The sequence below is a fragment of the Gobius niger genome (genome assembly GCF_951799975.1).
Source record: "Gobius niger genome assembly, chromosome: 17".
Taxonomy (NCBI): Eukaryota; Metazoa; Chordata; class Actinopteri; order Gobiiformes; family Gobiidae; genus Gobius; species Gobius niger.
In genome coordinates this window covers 11639586-11660652 of record NC_136868.1, presented here as the reverse complement: position 1 = coordinate 11660652, position 21067 = coordinate 11639586, and the positions used below count along the sequence as shown (strand labels likewise).

At 40.0% G+C, this 21067-nt stretch overlaps 3 protein-coding genes across 4 annotated transcripts; 1 reads left to right on the top strand and 2 right to left on the bottom strand.

The window, feature by feature from the left end:
* Window positions 1–321: 321 nt before the first annotated feature.
* On the bottom strand, window positions 322–13925 carry cc2d2a (coiled-coil and C2 domain containing 2A). Of its 2 annotated transcripts, XM_079574832.1 has the most exons (38): window positions 13812–13925; window positions 13652–13715; window positions 13341–13418; window positions 13108–13264; window positions 12842–12933; window positions 12468–12557; window positions 12325–12396; window positions 12037–12246; window positions 11571–11730; window positions 10941–11077; window positions 10717–10848; window positions 10304–10513; window positions 10096–10202; window positions 9765–9905; window positions 9218–9374; window positions 8726–8982; window positions 8286–8463; window positions 7983–8136; window positions 7756–7903; window positions 7451–7589; window positions 7171–7374; window positions 6994–7086; window positions 6714–6805; window positions 5727–5894; window positions 5541–5598; window positions 5343–5446; window positions 5053–5149; window positions 4881–4976; window positions 3067–3237; window positions 2848–2862; window positions 2532–2735; window positions 2362–2451; window positions 2162–2275; window positions 1533–1667; window positions 1194–1316; window positions 1058–1116; window positions 685–862; window positions 322–537 (listed from the first exon to the last, which is right to left on the bottom strand). In XM_079574832.1, the coding sequence occupies exons 1-38, from the start codon at window positions 13826–13828 to the stop codon at window positions 352–354; spliced, it is 4887 nt and encodes a 1628-aa protein (XP_079430958.1). In that variant the 5' UTR covers window positions 13829–13925; the 3' UTR covers window positions 322–351. The 2 variants fall into 2 exon arrangements, with proteins under 2 accessions (XP_079430958.1, XP_079430959.1); XM_079574833.1 differs by lacking the exon at window positions 2848–2862.
* Window positions 13926–15920: 1995 nt separating this feature from the next.
* On the top strand, window positions 15921–17009 carry c1qtnf7 (C1q and TNF related 7; the record flags this gene model as incomplete). The annotated part of the gene is made up of 2 exons (XM_079574496.1): window positions 15921–16188; window positions 16339–17009. The coding sequence occupies 2 exons, from the start codon at window positions 15921–15923 to the stop codon at window positions 16965–16967; spliced, it is 897 nt and encodes a 298-aa protein (XP_079430622.1). The 3' UTR covers window positions 16968–17009.
* A 383-nt stretch (window positions 17010–17392) lies between these two features.
* On the bottom strand, window positions 17393–20151 carry c20h2orf81 (chromosome 20 C2orf81 homolog). Its single transcript, XM_079575354.1, has 4 exons — window positions 20029–20151; window positions 19242–19467; window positions 18451–18654; window positions 17393–18164 (listed from the first exon to the last, which is right to left on the bottom strand). The coding sequence occupies exons 2-4, from the start codon at window positions 19437–19439 to the stop codon at window positions 17427–17429; spliced, it is 1140 nt and encodes a 379-aa protein (XP_079431480.1). The 5' UTR covers window positions 19440–19467; window positions 20029–20151; the 3' UTR covers window positions 17393–17426.
* Window positions 20152–21067: the final 916 nt, after the last annotated feature.

Here is a 21067-nt window from a genome sequence, read left to right as displayed (position 1 = left end):
TCACAGCGAGGATTACTTTGATTATGAAGCACTCCAGACACTTGCAATGTTTAGTACAGATTTGATGGGGCCTGTTAATTAAATATGGCTGTCGATTCATTGATTGGGAGAAGACCGTGCTGTATTTTCAGCTTTCAGTGCTTTTGTCAATCTGTCGGTCTGAAACGGGACTGATGTGTTGTGCATGACGCTTTAACTGGGAAGCAGATCAATAAAGTAACTTGGAATCAGACAGAGTATTTGTTTTAATAATCAAACTATAAAATGCATTATCAAAATAGCCAATACAATATTTACATAATACAGAAAGTGAGATTCGAAAAGGGGAAAACAGTGTTGCTGTATCATTTTTCAATCTCTCATTAGTGAAGCCAGATAGACCCAGACTGACAGGACGTTGCTGGGGTAGGGGTGGATGTACACGGCCAGTGCAAACTCCACATTGGACGCCTGGACGTTGTGGACTCCGGTGCTGTAGACCGCCTCAATGATCGGCTTGATTTCAGAAAAGGGCAGATTCAAAGGGAAACCTGAAATCTAAAAAACAAAAAAAAGGAGAGGATATTATTATAAAGTCATAATGCGTTTGTGTGATTTTAACATCTAACTAAAAAAACTTTGTCTCATCCATAAAGTAATTTCCCCACACCCTTCATCTACCATTTGTGAACTCCCTCCGGTTACCCTGTGATCTCCCAGGAGGGCCTGCAGCTCCAGCCGGTGCCCCTCGGCCTGGTCCTGTCCACGGCTCAGCTCCAGTTTGGGCAGGAACTGTTTGAGGGCGCTGGAGCAGTAACGGTTCCAGCGCGTGGGGTGACGAGGGCGCCACTCCATGAGCTTCTCCTTTAAGATTTTCTCAATTCTAATAAATAAAAGAAGTTAAGGGAGTTATGGAGAAGCAAAGGAAAATACAGTCGAGACGAGAGGCTAAACGCTCTCAAACAGCTCAGTCTCAGAATAGTGTTGCCTACAATCATAAAATGCTTCTGGACCACTCCCCTAAAAAAAATCAACTAATTTGAGATTAAATAACACTCTCACAGTAAAAATGACGTACCTGTCTTGAAGTTCTGCTGCAGCTGCTTTGCTGACGCTGCGGTACACCAGCTGCTCTGGCTAAAGGTGTGGCACAGTAAAATATAAAGCACTAAACGAAGCTACTCGATGATTAAATTGACAGAGTGTTACCCCACCTGAACGCTGGACAGACCGGGGTGAGTGAAGGACCGTGAGAAAAACGGCCGCCACAGATTGGTCTTCGATGTGTCAAAACTCATTCTCATTGGGGAGCTGTACTGTTGAACGTTGAACCAGACCTAAGGCAATGAACGTCAAGTAAAATAAATGAGTAATTGTGACTTAAAAATTGGCCTATACAGACTCTTAACACAGGTTTAATCACAGAGACAGCAAAACAAATATTCAAATAACACATGAAGAACAAACTATCAAGACACAGGTCTGCATATTTCATATCTTAATCTCACTAAAAAAATTTGATACAAGATTGCTACAGTCACGGTACTACTCACATTATCAGCAGTGACGAGGCAGCCCACAGTCTGCAGGGGACAGAAGGGGTCGTACTGGCCGTAGAACTGTCCACTGCTGGGGTTCCAGATCAGGTATCTGCTCTGGTCATAGGTCAATACATATGCCGTGGGTCCCTACGAATATACACAATGTCATAGTTTTGTTAGAATCTGGCAGAACAAACCAAATCTTTAAAGTCGACACATATCATCTCATTGGCTTATATAGCTGCTTTAGTGCACTTCAGCAGTTATATTCTACATTTATACCAAATTTCTGTGTATGGAAAAGAGACGATCACCCAGCACTCTGTTGCTTTGCATTTTCAAAGTTTGGTTGGACCCTCAGTTTAAACTATAGACTCTTCCATCTCAATTTCTCAGCTTCAGAACTGACCTTCATTCAGCCTATCATGACATGCTGTGACCCAAATGAAAACAAAATATTCATTTCCAACTTTAAGTAAAAAAAAACATTTGACCTTGTTTCACCCATTAACAATTACCAGTACATCTTAATTTTAACATGGATCATAAGATGTTGTGAAGCCATGTAAACACAACAATGTTGGTTGTTACTCTGTTAAAAGCTCAATAACGTTATGATGTGTCCAGTCTGATTCACCCACCTCTGGAATAGCGGTGCCAATTATGAGCCAGGCCATCTTTCCCATGAACAGGAAGAAGTTGCACAACAATACTGCATGCTCCTCTTCATCTCCCGCCAGGAAGGTCAGGAATTGCTGAAGACAAAAGAAAGAAAAATGCATATTAAATAAATACTTGGCTGTATTATGTTGTAAATTATTAAAAAAGGATGGACACTCACATCACAAGTGGTCCAGAGATCACAATTACCAGAGAACGAAACTCTGTCCGGCAGTGACGGTATGAGGGACACAAATCTGGCGACCATGGACTGTAGACAAAGACAGCCATGTAATATTTGAATTTGCTCAAAAACTTAAGTGTATAGAAACTACAACTGATTAAACTCACCATGGCCTCTGTAGTATTGCTTGGGAACATGTTGAGTATTTCTTTGGGAGGGTTGAGAGGTCGGATGTAGCGCGTGATGAAGACCGTTTTCCCATTGAGGTCTATGACGGTGGTGAAGCAGGGTCTGTCGGGGTGACTGTGAGCCGCTTCACTCTCGAATCTCTCTGTGGCCATCAACAGGCTCTCCTCCTCCTGACTGTCAAACTAACCATGATTATAACGAGAAAGAGACACACATTAGAAATGCAAAGGGCTATCTAGTATATATTAGTACATTTTAGTCAAAATGTAAGAGGCGTGTGTAATGGGCAGTTACCTCTAGTTCTTTTAACTAGTGCGAGCGGCAAGCAAAGCAAAAAATAAATACATTTAAATGACAGGAAATTACAAAATTATGTAAAAGATGCAAAGTAAAGATGGCTGCAGCATGAGATGTCAATGTTTTAACCACTAAACCTCAATAAAACCTTTGCACAGCTCTGTAATTAATTGTAAATAAAGTCCAAATGCTTTTATCACAATAGAAACTCAGTACCTTCTCTCGTACGGACTCTCCCGGCACCAGCTGGGGTTCGATGGTGATGAACAGAGTGATGAAGGCCCCTTCACTCAGACTGTATTCAAGAGCGATATTTGGAAGGTGGCTCCGCTCTTTGGTGTAGCCCAGTAACACGGCCGGGGTGTTTACTTTGAATGTACCATCGATCTGGCAAGAGAGAAGCAACGTCCGCTTTTAAAGTAAAAATATCATACATAATTGAGGCTTAAAAACATTATTTTGGGTTCAGCTGGAAGGAAAGACTTTGTTTGTATAGCGCTTTTCACAGACATGGTCACAAACTGCTTAACATGGGGCAATTAAAATTCACTCCATACTTATTATAAAGTTTGAAATACTATCCATGTAAAGAAAGCATAAGAGGAAGTGAAAGACTCCTTTTTTAGACTGTCTTTCATTTCAGTGCAGCATTTACACTGCGTTCCAAATTATTATGCAAATGACATTTTTCTAAGATTTTCTAAACTGTCAACTCAAATGAGAGTCAGCATCATTTTCAAGTTTTTAACTGGTAGAGGATCATTTAAATGTGGTTGAAAAATCTCCCAGTGACAACAGTATTTTTTTCAAAAATGAATGTAGTAAAAACCTCAAAATCTACTATTCCAAATTATTATGCAACAATATAATAATAATCAATACATTTTAAAGCTTGTAATTAACTGAAAATGGTCATTTGTTGAATTTGTAGCATTAGGAGGTCATATTTACTGAAATCGAAAGCGATTTCAATCAAAAAAAAATATTAACAGGTCAAGTTATATTTTACTATAGGAGCCCTTGTGTGATAGCAGCTTCAAAATTCTTAAATCCATTAAACTTGTGAGTTTTTGGACAGTTTCTGCTTGGATTTCTTTGCAGGATGTCAGAATAGCCTCTCAGAGCTGCTGTTTGGATGAAAACTGCCTCCCACCCTCAGAGAAGTTGTTTTTGTTGAGGCTCCAAAGGTTCTCAAGAGGGTTGAGGTCAGGGGAGGAGGGGGTCCACACCATGAGTTTCTCTCCTTTTATGCCCATAGCAGCCAGTGATGCAGAGGTTTTCTTTACAGTATGACATGGTGCGTTGTCATGATGAATGCACGTTTGCATTCATCATGCATGTTTATCTACAACTGCAGCCTCTGGAGGGTCCTACACCTTGATGTTCGGGAGACTCCAGAGGCACCAGCAGCTTCAAATACCTGTCTGCTGCTTTGTAGCAGCTGTTCTCTTAATCTGATGTGTTTGTCTGGCAGAACCCGTCCTTATTGTGCCTTTATCTGCACAAAGATAAGATAAGATAAGATGATACTTTATTGATCTCACAGATGGAGAAATTGCATTCGATGAGAGAGCATCCGGCAGCAGCACCCATTCAGTGCGCACTCACTCAAACCGGAATGTGCTCTGAATCATCCACAAATCTCTTATCAGTACGATGATTACGCTTAATCTTTCATGAAATATCGAAGGTTTTCATACCTAGACCAAGGCATTCAACTATTTCACTCTTTTCATCAGCAGAGAGACCCTTTTTCTTTACCATATTGCTTGAAAATGATGATCTGCTTAATAAAGTGGAACACCCTTTTTCAGTAGTTTTTCCCTTAACTGGGCATAACCTGAAAACTACTCATCCCAGGTCTCTGAGATTAATGTCAGTGATTCATAGAGCCCCAAGACACGATACCATCCATGAGTTTCATTATTATTGTTTTTTTCTTCCCTTTTTGACACAAAAATCCAATTTGCCTAATAATTTGGAACGCAGTGTACATGTAAGAAGCATAATGAGACCTTGGTCCACCTTACTTTAGACTGAGAGTAGATGGTGCTGAAGGGGATCTTGACTGAACCCAGCCAGTGCCTCTCGATTCTTGTGTGGATCGACTTTCCCCTGTGTTCAGCCTGAATTATGGAGACAGGGCATTGAATAAAATTTGCTAACACTACACAAGAAAAAAACAAGAAAAAATTTGCTCACGTCTCCAGTTTCATAGACCATTTCATCAAAGATGTTGATAAAAACCTCATCTTTGACGGACTGCAGGTTGGCCGTGCTGTAGTCTCCATTTGGAGCACTGAATACAGATAATTCACAATTCATACTTTTATAGATCAACCTTGATGATGACAAAAAAACATTAACAAATAACAGTAGAGACAAATAGAGATAAATCAAGGCATGGGTAAAGGGTTCGATTGAGAATTAAGAAAAGTGTTTAACCTACTTCAAAATGTAACAAATGTACAATATATATTTTCAAGTCTCACCTAAAAGGAAGTTGTAGCTCCTCATTCCAGCTCGGGTTTGGTCCCTCTGCTGTGGTCGTCTGCAGAACTGTGCGCTGGAACGACACCTCCACAAAAGGCCTCACCTGAACAACAACAACGAGAAGACAGGAAAGACTTTAGGCACAAGACTCTCAGTACCTAGTGGTCCAAGTAAAGTAAGTCTAAGAAAGTGTGTACCTGACTCAGGAGCCAGTCGTTGCCCTGGATGGCAGTCTGAGACGTCTGCCCTGGTTTACTGCAATTGAGGCACAAGATTTATATTAATTAATCTACAACAGCAGGGTAATAAGTCTGGACTTCTACCAAAAATGTGAGTATCAAGCTACAACCTAATATAACAGACTTGCTGCACTGGTCACTCACTTGGCCTGGGTTCTTCTCACAGGGATGTCGTAGGCTCTGATGATGTTGACCAACAGTTTGATGTCTCCGTCCGACAGGTTTTGGGCCGTCACCTTCTTCCTCTCTTTCCTCTGCGGCTTCAGTGGGCGCTTGGGCTCGGCCAGTTTGAAAATGTTTATACCCAAAAGCCTGAATGACCATTAGAAACACCACTTGGTTAACACAACAAATGAAACATTTTAGTTAAACATTTGCTCCTCCAAACTGTAGGGGGTTCCAAAACATTACCCTTTGTAATTTTCCTAAAAATGCATTTCAGAAATAACCGTCTACATTACTACAATTCCAACCTAGCTGCAGGCAATAATGAAAAATTACTCTTTTATTTTTGGGGGGAGTTTCTCAGTATCAAAAATCAAGCAATATTTGACCGTCAAAAATGTGCAGGTAAATGTCTTAGTGGTTCTTTTATGGTTAAAAAAAAAAGACTAAAGACTAGAAATGTCACCATATATTTTTTTGAAAGCTTGAAATACTAGAGACAGCATTGTAAATCTGTATATCTTCAGTGTCAGGTTGTTGATGGTATACTGCCCGCTAATGCATCATTTATAATGTCGCACAAAGGGTTAGTTGTAGATAACACCAAAGCCATAATCTGAAATACATATAGACAATAATAAAAATAAAATATTAATAAAAATATTTGTACTAGGGTTGACCACTGGGGAGAGGGTTTACATGTACTTACCTACTGCATCGAGAACTACACAAATCTAAGCAATCTAAACAATTTCGGGACTTGGGTCTGGGTTTTACTATGGGACTGGGGGTAAGACTAAACAGGAAATGGAAAATGTCTGGATTCACTAATGTCTCTCAGATTGGCTAAAAACATACCCTGCTCCTGGCCCACTGTAAAAACGCAATGCACAGATAAAATACAAGAGAAAATAAAAAAGTAGACTTAAAAAAGTTACTTTAATTTGGATAATACCCGATAATTACCCAATAGTTGGAATCTCCTCCTCGACCACCAGGTCTGTCAGAAGGTAGTGATGTTTGGCCAGAAGGAATCTGTTTATGACCGATTCTCTGATCTGCAAAGAGATGAAGTTACACACATAGTAGGTGGGTGACCTGTTTCCACGTAATGACCATGTTATAACAGTTTTAGGCACCATGCTATTGCCATACTACCCAAAAATGTAGAGGCATTTGGGCTTGTGCTAATGTCTAACCCTGGTGATGAGCCAGTGCACTACAAAAGGCAGAACATTTGACTCACTTTTTTGAGGTAAGAGGCCACGAAGGCACGGTGTGAATCCAGATGCTCTTTGATGTCCACAATCTCCCCCTCTTTCATTCTCGTCTCATATTCCTGTCATAATCAGGGAAACCACAGAAAATCACCCAATGCTTTTCATTGCTCATAGATCAGTATTTATTCATCCAAAGGGCTAACCTGGAAAACCTTATCCGACACCTCTCTCTCGAGGGCAGGGACAAACTTATAATTTCTGAACTCCGGAACGCCTTGGTTCCTCAGTTTCAGCAGTTTGTATCGTTTCGAACTGTCCAGCTCTTCATCAGTGACAAAATTAAACTCTTCTTGCAGCTGTTCGAGCCGGAAGTAATCGGGAGCTATGACCTCTCCACTGCTGGCAACCTAAGAATATACAGTATAATTATTGAGCTAGAACAGAAACAGTGGATTACAGTTTACTTTGTTTGAGAAAAATCACTTTTAAAAGCTGCATGATAGAGGCGTTTTTTGGGTCATTGGGATCCAGTCGTGATTGTTTGGCCCACTCTCCGATTTTCTTCAGGTCATACAGCCCGGACGCTCCGATACACGAGACAGCATCCAGGTGTCCCAAACCACTGGAATCAACATGGAAAATGTATTGTTATCTATAGAAGGTAAACGGCTATATCCATATTGTCATGAATCTGAATATTTTTGATCAATTCATTAAAAAATTGATACACCAAGTTCAGTTTGTAATATTTCTTAGTTTTGAATATAAAGCAGTGAGTAAAATTGTACCTGTGTATGCCGCCTTGTTGTTGGGACGCAGGTGGAGCCAGGGGCACATCGTTCTCACCAATGCCCCAAGACACACAACATGCGAGTTTCCCAGAGGTCAGCAGGGTGATTTTGTTACTGCCGTCAGCTTCGAAGGACAGGGGCACGTCTAAAAACGGAGACAATGAATAAAACATGTGAAAATTCTTATGGGCAAATGACTGTGCGAGGAGTAAACAAATGCACACCACTTCCTACTCCTTCGTGGTCAAACGTGACTCTTTGGTTGCTGCTGAACTCAAAGTTTTCAATGGGAGCACTGCCGGTCAAAACGGAGGGCTCTGGCACCGGTATGAAGACCTGAGTCAGTAAAGAGCAGGATGTGCCAGCCTCCTCGAAGACCTATAACACAATATAAACCGATGTATCAATGAAACAATAAAACAAACCATACGCGGTGGTAAAATAGGGGAAAAAAAGCGTCTCATTGTTCAAAAATATGAAGAATTCCAAAGCTAATGAGGTGAAGGTGCGATGTTTTGCTTGTGTACCTGCAGACAGATGCTTTGAGGACAGTTTATGATTCTGAGGTTGAAGATTTGTCCAAAATGCACCCTGAAGTCTGAACTTAGGGCACAGCTGTCGGTTCTGGACACTTCTTTGTCGTTGTAGATGATTCTGACAAACAGTGAGCGTCGTCCAACATCCATCCTCCGAGCTACTTCAGCCCTAAACGCAGAAAAATAAAAAAGATTGTTGTATGATTATAATTTAAGTAATACAGTGGCTTCATTGACAACCCTGATGAAATGTATGGGAATAAAGTTACTCTTCTTCGAGGTGTCAAGAGATGTTGCACAGGTTAAAAGTTTGTGAGTGTGATATATTGTGGACAGCAGAGTGCTTTAATATTAAAATATTTAAAAGTACATGTTTTACAGCTTTAGTTCTCAAGGTTGCATAGCAGACAATGCATATCTTGATTTCATACCTGGGACATTGCTCTGTGGCTGTGATGTTGCCAGACGCAGACAGTTCAGGGATCAGAATAGGCTCTCCAGGTTTTCGCCGGATCCTCGAAGCCTTTTCTCTCACGATCTGCACCAAAGAGTCCACATCTGGCTTCTCGGGAAGATCTGGTTTTGAAGGACCCTCTTCATCCGGCACTTCTGACTCACTAACGTCACTCTCATTGTCCGAGTCAGCCTGGCCTTTCTTTTTCTTCTTAGATTTCCTCGTTTTACCTCTCTGTAAATGAGAAAAGTATTCAAATCTCTTTACTGTACGAGTTTATAATTACTTTACGAGCAATCAAGTTAGGACACTACTATGACAGATGAAGTGAAAACAAAACAGAATTGTTTTAGTTGGGGATGCTTCTTATTAAAAGCCTCTTCATGCTCAAAAGACAAATGATAAGAATGGGTAACAGCCAGGTCATGATGTTTCACCAGAGGCTGTAATAATATCATTTGATTTGCACCTGTTTCCTTCTCCACAGCTTCCACTTCTCCAGCTGTGTGTTGTACTCAGCCATCTTTCTCTGGTATTCTTGTTCGGTCTCTGCCTCCAACTCAATGGCTTCTGCCATGATTTCTCTCTCAAACTCTTGCTCATCTAAGCCCCGGTCCACATTCTCTCTATAAAAACAGCACGTGTTAGATGAAAGACAAATTCACAACAATAATCTAAAAAATATATATAATAATTAGAGGTTTAAAGTCCATATGACACATTAGACACAATTTTTGGTTAACACAATTATGTTTAAGATCTTGCTAAAGATATTCACTTCCTTATTGGACACCGACAGGAAGTGACATAGATGAAGGCAAACAATTTAAACTGTTGCCATGCTGACCATGTTAAGTCAATGGGAAATGAGTCCAAACTGCTTTGGAACTTTACCTTTATCTGTCACTTCCTGTCAGCAGCTTACAAATTCTATTAAAAATAACTTTCTGCCCAACATTTCTTCATTTTCAAAAGCATTCAAACCTGTCATATGCACTTTAAGAACAAACGTTTACCGTCGGAGCTGGAGTCTGTATGGAGTGTTGGTGAACTTCTGAAAGTCTCTCAGGGTCTTGATGTCTTTCCACACTTTAATGATATTCTTGAGCAGAGTCCGGTCTTTCTCCTGTTCACGGTCGCGCAGCTGACGAGTGTCACTGCAACAGTGAAAGAAGCACATGCAAGAAAAACACTCACACTAAAATTACTTATGGAAGACTTAACACTGAAGAAATATAGGTTATCATCCCAGATGCTTGGTGTGCTGTACATTTATTAACATTGACTAAAATTTCAAGAGGAGTATCCCACAAGGTACTGGGCAAATGAGTGGCTTGAGCTACTTACCGGACCTCCACGCTGTACTCTGAAAACCTCTGCTGCAGGGCCTCTGTCAGGTTTCCCTCTCCATGAATCTCAAACATATTCTGCAGCGCAGTCCTCAACCCTTTCAACTGCAGTCACCAAGACACCAAACCAAGAAGCACATTGGATGCGGCAGAAGCATCACAACTCAGACCAGTAAAATTGCAGATTCAGATTGACAGTACAGTACCTTCTCCGTGAGGTGTCCCGTGAGGTTGTTGTGGTGCCTGTTGAGATGCTGGTCATAAAGTTGAACCAGACGTGACCCAAGGACATGCTCGCGACTGAAGAGTGGGTGATGGGAGAAGATTAGGCCCGAGACGTCGACATCGAGCTGGAAGTCTCCATTTGAGTCCCCAACTCCAGCGAAGTACACGTTCTCCTGCTTGGACATCACAGGCTGCAAATCAAAATAAAAAGTGAAGGTGCGGTATAAATTTGCTGCTTTTTATCCTGTAACTAAAGGTGTTGACATATTGTAGCTATAATCTTGTTTAGAGATGCATGAAAAAAAAATCTCATTATTAGTTGAGTTTCTGAAATATTCTTCAGTCACATTAATTATCGTTGACGCACCTGTTTTACCAACATGAATCTTCCTACCTTCCTGAAGACGGTCTGCAGAGCCGGGTCCAGGTCGTCATCCATATAAAACAGAGGTGGTCGTGTGGATGATTCCTTTATGGGATTTGGCAGAGCCATGATTCTGCCATCGTCACCAAACCACTTTTTCCCCTTTACAGACAAAGAATGAAGCAAGGAAGAACATTATATATAAAAATAATGATTGACAGCCGTATAACTTTAGGTATAATAAACATTACTACCTCCTCTGTTTTGAGAATGCGATTTTCCAGAATATTCTCATTAAGTAAAGACACACTGGGCCTCTCTCCGACATACAAGCCCTCATCCTCCAGATAACGAGGCCTAATGTTTTCAGGCAACTTCACAGATGTTGGGACTGTGGACAAATGTAAACACATGAAAAATTATAATTAAATAAAAGTAAATGAGGAGATTACAGTGGGTCAACATCCCTATGTATCCTCATTTATTTATAATATGTTGATACATTTATTTTAAATTTATTTTGTTTAATTCTTAAAAAAGCTTCACTTGTGCAGTATAGAAGCTGTACTTTTCTCTACGAAGGACAATTATTCATTGAATACTGATGGACATAGTTGAGTCAGAAAGACCATTCCGTGGAAACCATAATTAATAATAAATATTACCCATAGATTTATGGTTATTTCCTTCAGATGTTTCGGTTTCCCCGACCACTAAAACATGCACACTAGGCTAGGTAGAGTGAGCGTGTGTTTGTGAGTGCGAGTGAGGGACAACGGATGGAAATTAGCCCATGGCTACCAATAAAATAAAAAAATAGTGAGCGAGGGAGGGAAAAAACAAAACAAATGTATACTGTTGGCATGCTGGGCTTGTATTAATACCTGGTCGTAAACTTGGTGTAAAGAGTCGCTCGCTCTCTTGCTGAAGGCGCCGGTGGTATCCTAGGTACTCAGCTTTCTTTACCACAATAAAGTCCTGAGTCGATTGTTCAATAACAAATAAATTATCTCTGTCATCTTGGACGAGAGGTGCTTCTTCATTCTACAACAGCAGGGAAAAAGCAAAAGGAACTTGATATTTTGAATATATTACATTTACAAAGAGGGGAAGTGAATCTTATTTGTGTAGCACTTTTCATTCACTTTTAATAACACACATTTACACCCAAACGACGGATGATTTTGAGTATTACTGAATGAAAGCATAAAGTTACTTAATGCCTAATATATTTCAATTATAATTTGAAAAAAACTTTTAACCAATGCAATATTTGAACTTTTTTCCAAAACATGTCTTCTGCATTTAAAATTGTGAGACTTATGCAGATTTTCATGAACTGTATCTTACATGGTCCTCGTCCTGATTGGCCCGATCTATGTCAGACTCCTCTTGCTCTTCTCTCTCACCGTCCTCCTCCCCCTCCTCCTCGTCCTCTGCAGTGGTTCTGCTTTTGCTCAGACTTTTCTTGCTCTTTCCCTCACTTTCTTCTGGCTCTGGTTCAAAGTTGAATGTGAAGAAATTAAACGCTTCTTCTGCAGTTGGGATCCCAGTACTGGTCTATCAACAAAAAGCCTCAATGATGTTTCCATTGCAACACGACAGGATTATTAAGTAACAGTTCCTGAAAATCAATACTTGTTTCACTGTTTCTCTGAATTTCAATCTGGCGCTGGGGGATGGAGGAATTCCTTGTATGTCGGTATCAGGCTGTAATAAAAAACATAATTTGAGAACAAAGTATTGCATAAATGGTTAAATATGCGCGTAGGGTTTCTCACCTCTCTGTCAAACCGTGTCACTGTGTCGAGGTCTTTTAACTTTTGAAGTCGACTCGGCGGCTCAACACGGTGAAGATTCTCCACTCTAGTCTGAACGTGAACATTTAATTAGTAAATACATACACAATATGTTGTCAAATTATTATTTTTTGCAATATTAGCTGATATAATATACACATTGCAAGGAGCTTCAACATATCACATAATGACTGAGGTGTTTGAACTGACAGAGATTTACTTTTTGCTTTCACAGCCTAAAACAAAATTTAAATGTCTGCAAATTCACGACCTTCCAAATTAAGCCTTGTTTTGGACCTGATTTAAAAAAAAAAAATCTTTAAAGTTGAAGGTAGTTCTGCAGCCTTAATACTTACTCTTGCTGCGAGTAACCTCTCTTTTAAGTGCTGCGTCATCATGTCTTCTGTTTGTTGTGGCCCGGGAAGTGGAGGAAGTTTTGAAGACGCACCTTGAATGCAAATAAGGTGTTATTAGTATTTAAATTGCACACAAACAAAAATGTGTGTAGTTAATGTTTTATATGTGCTAAATGCAGAGGTTATTTTCATCCTATTATCAATTCAGAACAATTGAAGAATTTCTATTAACACTTGTGAAATTTAACATAAGCGCAAATACAAACGTTTCTTTGAGCCTTTTGGAGGTTTTGAGAGAAACATGTGATCGGAGGCCCTCTCAGCTTGTTCCACATCTTCACTGAGACGCTGAGCAGGAGAGATTTCCTCCACAACATTTTCATCTTCATCTTCATCCTCTCTGGGAGAAGATTGTTCAAGCAGCTGCATAAAACCATGGGATAAAGGCTTAAGTTGCTACAAGGCAAACACGGGAAACTATTAATAACAGAAAATATACCATTTTCTTCCGTCTCTGTCTCTGTCGTATTGTGCGTTTCAAAGTCTCTCCTGGGTCTTCTTCACTGCTTGGAGGTTCCTGACATTTGTCAAAGAAAGGATGAGTACACAGAGATGCAAACATTTAGTAATGAGGGAGTTTAGTTGGCCTGATCTGAACAGGTTGATTGCAATTGAAGCCCTGCATCTAGTGCTAATGTTTTGCTTTGTAGTATTGACAATGAGGTTTATTAGTTATCAACACTAGCATTTCTCTTCTAATGGCAGCAAATGCATGGTTTCAGAGGAGATCAAGCACAGTTAGCCTAGTACCTGGATGTCATCTTCATTCCTTTTCCGAAGTGACTCTTTCTTTCGCACTTTGCCCCGAGAATCACTGCAAACAAAGAACTCATATCTTTTCCATACAATATTTTTAAACTAGTTTTAAAAGTGTTTTGTTGTGGATCAAAGATGAACAACTTCAAGTTACCTCAGAGGAGACGCCATGGCGGTAGAAGACAGCTATTTTGTGCAAACCGTGCAGGGTCCAGTTTAGCTTAGCATCTCTGTGATAGTAAACTTGAATACGGTCTAAAAACTAGTCCCTACATCATTTTTGCCCCGGGGTTTAATCACACATTAGGGGCTGTATTTCCATATACTTCACAGCATCGCCGTTATCGCTGCCTAGTAACGGGATAAACTACCGTGAAACCTAACGTGTTGATAACATAGACATCAGGTCATTGGTCCAGGCGGCTGTCAATCAAAGCGCGGTAACGCCTCTTCCGCTTTTAGCAGGGAAGGGGAAAAAGGAAGGGAAAAAGGAGGGGGGAAAAACATTCCCACATTAAAAATAAATAAATAAAATATAGTAAATACAGTAATCCACAAGTGATAATACATATTTCCATTTAATACACACAGCTCTTAGAACTATATGACTATAATAACTTTGTCTATGTGTGAAAGTCAAAGTGAAGATATGAGACCGTCAAAAAGTGTGCTTTTACATTTAGTGTGGAACAACAGATTTTTGCCATTAGTTATGTGAAGGAATTGACCAACTTTGGAGTTTCCATCCTGTTGAATATAGAGCACAGAGAATATGTCTTGCAGGTAGGAAATTCTGAGCTCTGCACCATCATTTGGTGTCATCAGATAGTAATCTGGATCATGTTCAGACAATATTGTCTGAACAAAGCAGGAAGATACAATGATACAATGTCAATCAGTTTGACTCAGGAGAATTTTATATAGATTATATAGACACCTCGCCCTAATAGAGGAGCAAAATTGTAATTTTTTTTGTGTGTGTTATTTTCTTTGTTCTGTCTAAAAAAAAAAAGTGCAAACTTTTGGAATCTTTTAACAGTAACTTTGAATCTGTATCTTCAAGCAAAGAACTTGTTTCTGCCTGCACTTCTATGACATCATGTGAAACATTCCATACTTTTTTTGTTGACAGTTTGTCTTGGGAACGTCACGGCAAAGTGCAGGGAGTGGATTCGTTTACAATGCGGAGGGCAGACGATGGAGAGATCCATAACTGTTGCTGCCTCTGCTTTCTGTGGACATAATAACTACCAAACAAAGGCCAAGATAAAAGGACCTCCGGCATGATAAACAAGAAATCATGAAATTTGTCAAAACTGTTCCAGGACTCTCAACACTGGGGGACTGACGCGCCTTTACAGCTGACAACTGTCAGGTAAGTGAAGATAAAGAAGCATTCACTCAAATAAGTGTGTAGGGAGTGTTAACTAGTAAGATTTACATCATTTCTGTATTTTTTTTTAATTTATCACAAATATGAATAACATAGAACACATTTGGGATTAGTCAGTTCTTCTTTTCGCTAAAACAAATGGCAATTACTGTACATGTGCTGTGATGCTTATGTGTCTTGATGTTGGCAGCACACAATATTGTGTAGGACTACAGATGGAAATTAGCATTGTGTTAAATCTGGTGCAGCCCAAACAAAACTAATGTTGATTGTTGTGTCAGTCTTTGGGAATGTATCATCAGCAACTGTGCAGGTCCAGAATGAGGAGACGTTGCTAGGTAATGCCTTATAGCAGGGGTGTCAAACTCAAATACACAGTGGGCCAAAATGTAAAACTTGAACAAAGTCGCGGGCCACCATTGAACAAATGAACCCAATACCCAATAATATGGACCCAAACAAGATTTGCTTTAACATTGAATATGGAACAAGCAACACTTATTACTATACAATATATAACTTAATAGTCCAGATATGCAAAATCTGAAAAAAAAAAAGTATAATACCGGTGGGCCAGCTCGAGTAGTCATTTGGTATAGCCTCGCGAAATATAATTACATTGCCAAATTTGGCCCGCGGGCCAGAGTTTGACACCTATGCCTTATAGGAATAGTTTAGTGAGCAGGAAAATTCAATTATTGACCTGTTTTATTAAGAAACAGAGTTTAGTGTCTTCAAAACTGACACTTAGGACCAACTTGAGTCCTTTTCTCGATTCTAGTCCTATAACTATGATGATAAAGGAATAAAAAAACAAGCAATTTAGTGAATTTTTAAATCTAGTTGTTACACTTTTTTGACCTTGTGCACATGTGTTTGTCTTGTCCTTTCAGGTTGAGCATGAGCATGTGGCGCCTGGTAACTGTGGCCTGTCTGTGCTACTGTGTCTCCTCTCAGATGTTAGAGCACAGAGTGAAGAAAGCTCCTCCTCTGGTCTGCAGCAGTGTCCCAGGACCCCCAGGTTTCCCCGGAAAGCCTGGCCCCAGTGGACCACCTGGGGCACCAGGGCCAGCTGGCATCTCCGGACGGGACGGTAGAGATGGCAGGAAGGGAGAGAAGGGAGAGAAAGGAGACATAGGTACATTTACAGTATTTTTTGATTAAATGCTTTAAGTCCAACATATACTACATTCATGTATATAAACAGAAATAATGATATAGGTGTAATCTTTGTAAAATGAAACAAAAGCTTGAAAAATACTTACATAATTCACTGGATGTTTTTCAGGGTTGAAGGGCAGAGTTGGCCCCCCTGGCAGGAACGGGGCGCGTGGAAACCCTGGCCCTCCTGGGAAACAGGGTCCAATAGGGGACAAGGGTGAGGTGGGGGCCCCTGGTGGCTTGGGACGGAATGGTCAGAAGGGTGACAAAGGTCAGAGGGGAGCTCGTGGGACAGGGGGTACATGCAAATGTGGGAGCCTACTCCCAAAGTCTGCCTTCTCAGTGGGCATCTCCAGCAGCTACCCGGTGGAGAAAATGCCAATCAAATTTGACAAGATCCTGTTTGACGAAGGAGGTCATTACAATCCAGAAACAGGGAAGTTCATATGTGCCTATCCTGGGATCTACTACTTCTCCTATGACATCACACTGGCCAACAAGCACCTAGCGATCGCACTGGTGCAGAATGGGAAGTCTCAAATTAAGACTTTTGATGCAAACACAGGGAACCATGATGTGGCATCAGGATCCACTGTGATGTATCTGAACCCAGAGGACGAGGTGTGGCTAGAGATCTTCTACACAGACCAGAACGGGCTGTTCACTGATGCGGGACAGGCTGACAGCCTGTTCTCTGGGTTTTTACTGTATGCGGACACAAACTACTTTGACACTCTGGCAGAGGATTATGAATAAAGGTCCAGATTTTGATACACTTTATGTAGCATATTTCACTGTATCTGCTACAATATTATCAAATGTATTATGTGTATTCAAAGATTATCATTTGAGTATCAATAATTAATCAGTACAAAACCTCGGCCAAGCTCGAACTTATGTTCTTGGGCAAGGGGCTGCAGGAGCAGGATGGGAAATCCAGCATTAAAACATACCCCCAAAAATGTTTTGTTTTTAATATTGTTGAAGGATTTGCCAATGATTGTGTGTTTACTCTAAATCTGCAGGTAGTATAATAAAACAATCACTATTAAAAACAGATGGTGGAACATTGTTGTTATTTTAATAGAAATGTAAACTGCTGCTGCTACACTGTTCCACAATGTTCTTACTACTGCAAAAAACATTTGCACTTTTAGATAAAGGAACTAATCGTGTCATGAATCAGTATGCTGTGATTGTATGACATAAACCTTTTTAATCATCCCAAACAAACATCTGTGAAAGTGTTTTCACTTGAGGGTCTGCCACAAAAAACTGGTCAACAGGAAACTTGAACGGCACTGGGTCAGTTCTTATTGGCCTCAGCTTCACTGAAGGAGTTTGTGGAGGAACTGTGGACGGGTTCAGGTCTAAACTCTGCGAGAGAGTCACCCCTTTGGCCAGTGTCATCGACTCCAGTCTGAGCGGCCCAGACGATCTCACTGTCCCAGGCCCAAGCCTGACGTCACCTTCAGTTCTTTGAGACTTTTCTTTTCTTTCAGGCTGTTTTGGATGTTTCTGTTGTGGTTTGTTGGGTCTTATTTTTTGTGTCTTGGTATTTGAATCCACAATCTCATATTTAGGGAAAAAGCAGTGGTCCGGCAGCCTTGCAGGATCCAGCTTTTGTATGGCTTTATGCTTGTTCAGTAAATTTAATGATGGTGATTCCTTACTATCAACTGTTTGAGATTTCTTAGCCGTTATGGTCGTTTTCTCTGCTGAATGAGCCAGGGGTGGAAGAAATTTACTTGGTTTGGCACATATTAGGGCTTGGCTATTTTTCTTTTCAGTTTTTGGTGGGGGGAAAGAGCTGCGGTGTTTGTTAACATTGGAAACAGCGAGTTTAGGGCTTGTATTCGTTGTTGGTAACTTTGGAGAAACTTTTGGCTGGGGGACAGAACTGCGTTTACGGAGATTTTCAGGCTTTATTTCCCGGTGAACTGCTTCCACCTCCTGTTAGCAAAAGAAGAAAAAGATGACTTTTTTTTAAGGCAAAATCACTCTTATATTGAGCTTAAATTGTACAAGAGATATCCTTTAAATGATGTGACTTTGAGTAACTTCACTAGTTACTAACAAAGACGCAAACATTCAACCAAACTAAAAGAATAAACCCCCGTGTCACTACTATTGACATTGTTCATTTAGGTCAAACTAAAGACCATAACACTGTGATATTACTTTCGATGTGCATTTTCCCATTTTGTGACCATTTGACAATACATGTCAGCCGTATTACCTTGGGTGAGATGGGTCTTAGTGGAGGGGAGGGGGTGACCAGTGGCACACAGCCCTTAGCCCAGGCGTCAGGCTCAGCTGTAGGAGGCTCAGAGTCCTGAGGCGGCACATCGTCTGGTCCGTCACCCTCGTCTCTGCACAGGAAATGTTGCTCGACGATCTGGACCAGGTGGTTCTTCATCCAGTTTGTAGTATGTGGGATCATCTGCATGACAAAAATAGCAAGCATTTATCCATACACGTAGAGCACACCAGTCAATCAAAGGTAGAGTTCTATTTTGGCAATAGTTACTGTTTTATGCTCACTAGCCACTTTGGTTGGGTTGAGTTTTATGGATCTAATCATTCAAGGGTTTGTCCAGATTTTCTGCTCTTCTACTTTATCGTAAAACTTATTTATATTTATATGAGGCAAAAGAAAATGGGGAAAAAAAGAGTCAATATTCAGCCAAATGATCCATATTTTCTTTAATATACCAAAGACATGGTTTCCTTGGTCACATAGGCTTTTATTTGGTAAAAACTAAAATCATTACTTTACAACTTATTAAATTGTGGCCAATAAAAACACTGGCTTGAAACAAGGATTAGTCATTGTGGTAAATGAACAATAGATTTTTGACCTCGATTTAAAACTAAATTTGGTCCTCTTTTAGTTCTAATTTAATTCTGGTTTATTGCCATATCAATCCAAGTTTATTGATGGTACATTTTGTGTTTGGCTTCAGGTGGAGTTGTTCCTTGGATTACAATTGGTGCATAGTACATTATAAAATATGACATTTAAGTCACCTGTTGCTTGATGTCCGTTTGAAAACACCTTTCCTGGACCCTTTTGAACAATGTCTCTGTAATTTCAACCACTGCCTCCTCCGACTCGTGCTCCAGCATCTCTTTCCAAAATGTCAGACGGCTGGACAACACCTCCCCCGCAGGCTCTGGCTCCGGTGTCTGTGGCACTGTTTGCCCAGGGGTGACTGGACGGGGCATCCTGACCCAGTGATCTTTCTGAAGATATCTGAACAGAATTCAGGCTTTCACCACAACATTTCACCCAGGTTTTGTGTTTACGCTGGCAGGCTACACACATTGATAACTTGATGAAGGCCTATGGTTCTGAAAATATGGTATAAACCTTTGGTAGTACTTCAGCTTCTTCAGGTAGTACTCAGGGTCATCTGCAATTTTAGATCTTATTCCTTTTAATGAGATAATTTAATGTTGGCTTTAGCAATGCATTTACTAAATTTAGGTCTATTTTAGACTCTGAAAACATATTTGATCTTGCTCTAGGCCTGGTGGTACAGGGAACGGCAAATATTATGAGTTGATACTTGGGTGTGAAAAGTTTGAGAAACACTTAAGTATTCTGGCCATTTACTTGGGACAGAATTCTAACCATTTTCACAGTATTTAATTTGGAATGCTGTGAGAAAACAATACATTGATTGTACCAGGGTTCAAGGGAAATTACAATAACAACAGAATCCATGAAAAGGCTACGCTTCTTTTTGCCACATAAAATCGGTCTGGTTCTAACTAAATACTTTAATATAAGCATGTAGTCTTAGACTCTTACCCAAATTAAAAACGGTCGTAGTTTTTCAAGGCCCAGCCCTGTGATATTAAGAGAATAATCACACAATTTGTGGACAGAGACACACAATTTTCACATTCGACGCTAGCTAAGCTAACGTTAGCATCAACTATTTATGTCATGTTGCTTAGCAACAAGCTTCTTGCGTTTCACCGCCACCTGCTGGACGTTCAAGCAGTATAGTCTCCACAGTGGGGCCCTCAGAGGCACTGTAGGGGGGACCCAAAGGATGTCATGAATTTACAACAACAACATAAAGCCCACATTTATAAATGTAATGGTGGTCTGCCTGTTGTTTTAAATGGAGAGAATTATTAGAACTAGGGCCAATAGTAGCCTACAGTACATGAGCTTGGGGGTAGGCGCTCACAGCTTCTTGCTTCAGCCCATTCCTTCAGAGCAGAATGTTTACTGCTCAATAAAACAAATAAACTAAAACTAAACTTTGGGAATACCTGTTATAACCCTGTTTCTGTTTATCAACTACCCATAATGTAGACTTTCAAAGATGAATATAGGCTATATTTGCACTTGAAGAAAAAAAGTAATGATAACCTTTAATTATACAGCCTGTGGAAGTCTGTATAATTTCCTCTAGATGATGCTAAAGATGTTGATCCATTACCGGCTCTTAATCAAATATCTGCTTTAGGTTCAGCAACATTTAGGCTCTACTCAGTGATCTCCATTTCATCTGATGAAAGACGTATAAAAAGCAAACAGCAGCCAGGTTTTCCAAACAAAATGGGTCTTTATTCAGGAAGTGAAAGAAACAAAAGGTCACAATCAACACCCCATTTAAATACAAAACAAAAAAATAAAAATGATATTAATTTGCATATCAAAGAATCATTCAGTTATAATTACAATCCAAGCAAACCAAAAACACAAAAGTGATTCTATTCACAAACTCTGATTTAAAAATTAGTCAATTCAACAGTAAAGTTACAAATATTTAGCTTTAAAAATAATTTCAAAATAATATATTAGCTTCTTAAAATTACATATAGTGTTTTTTCAC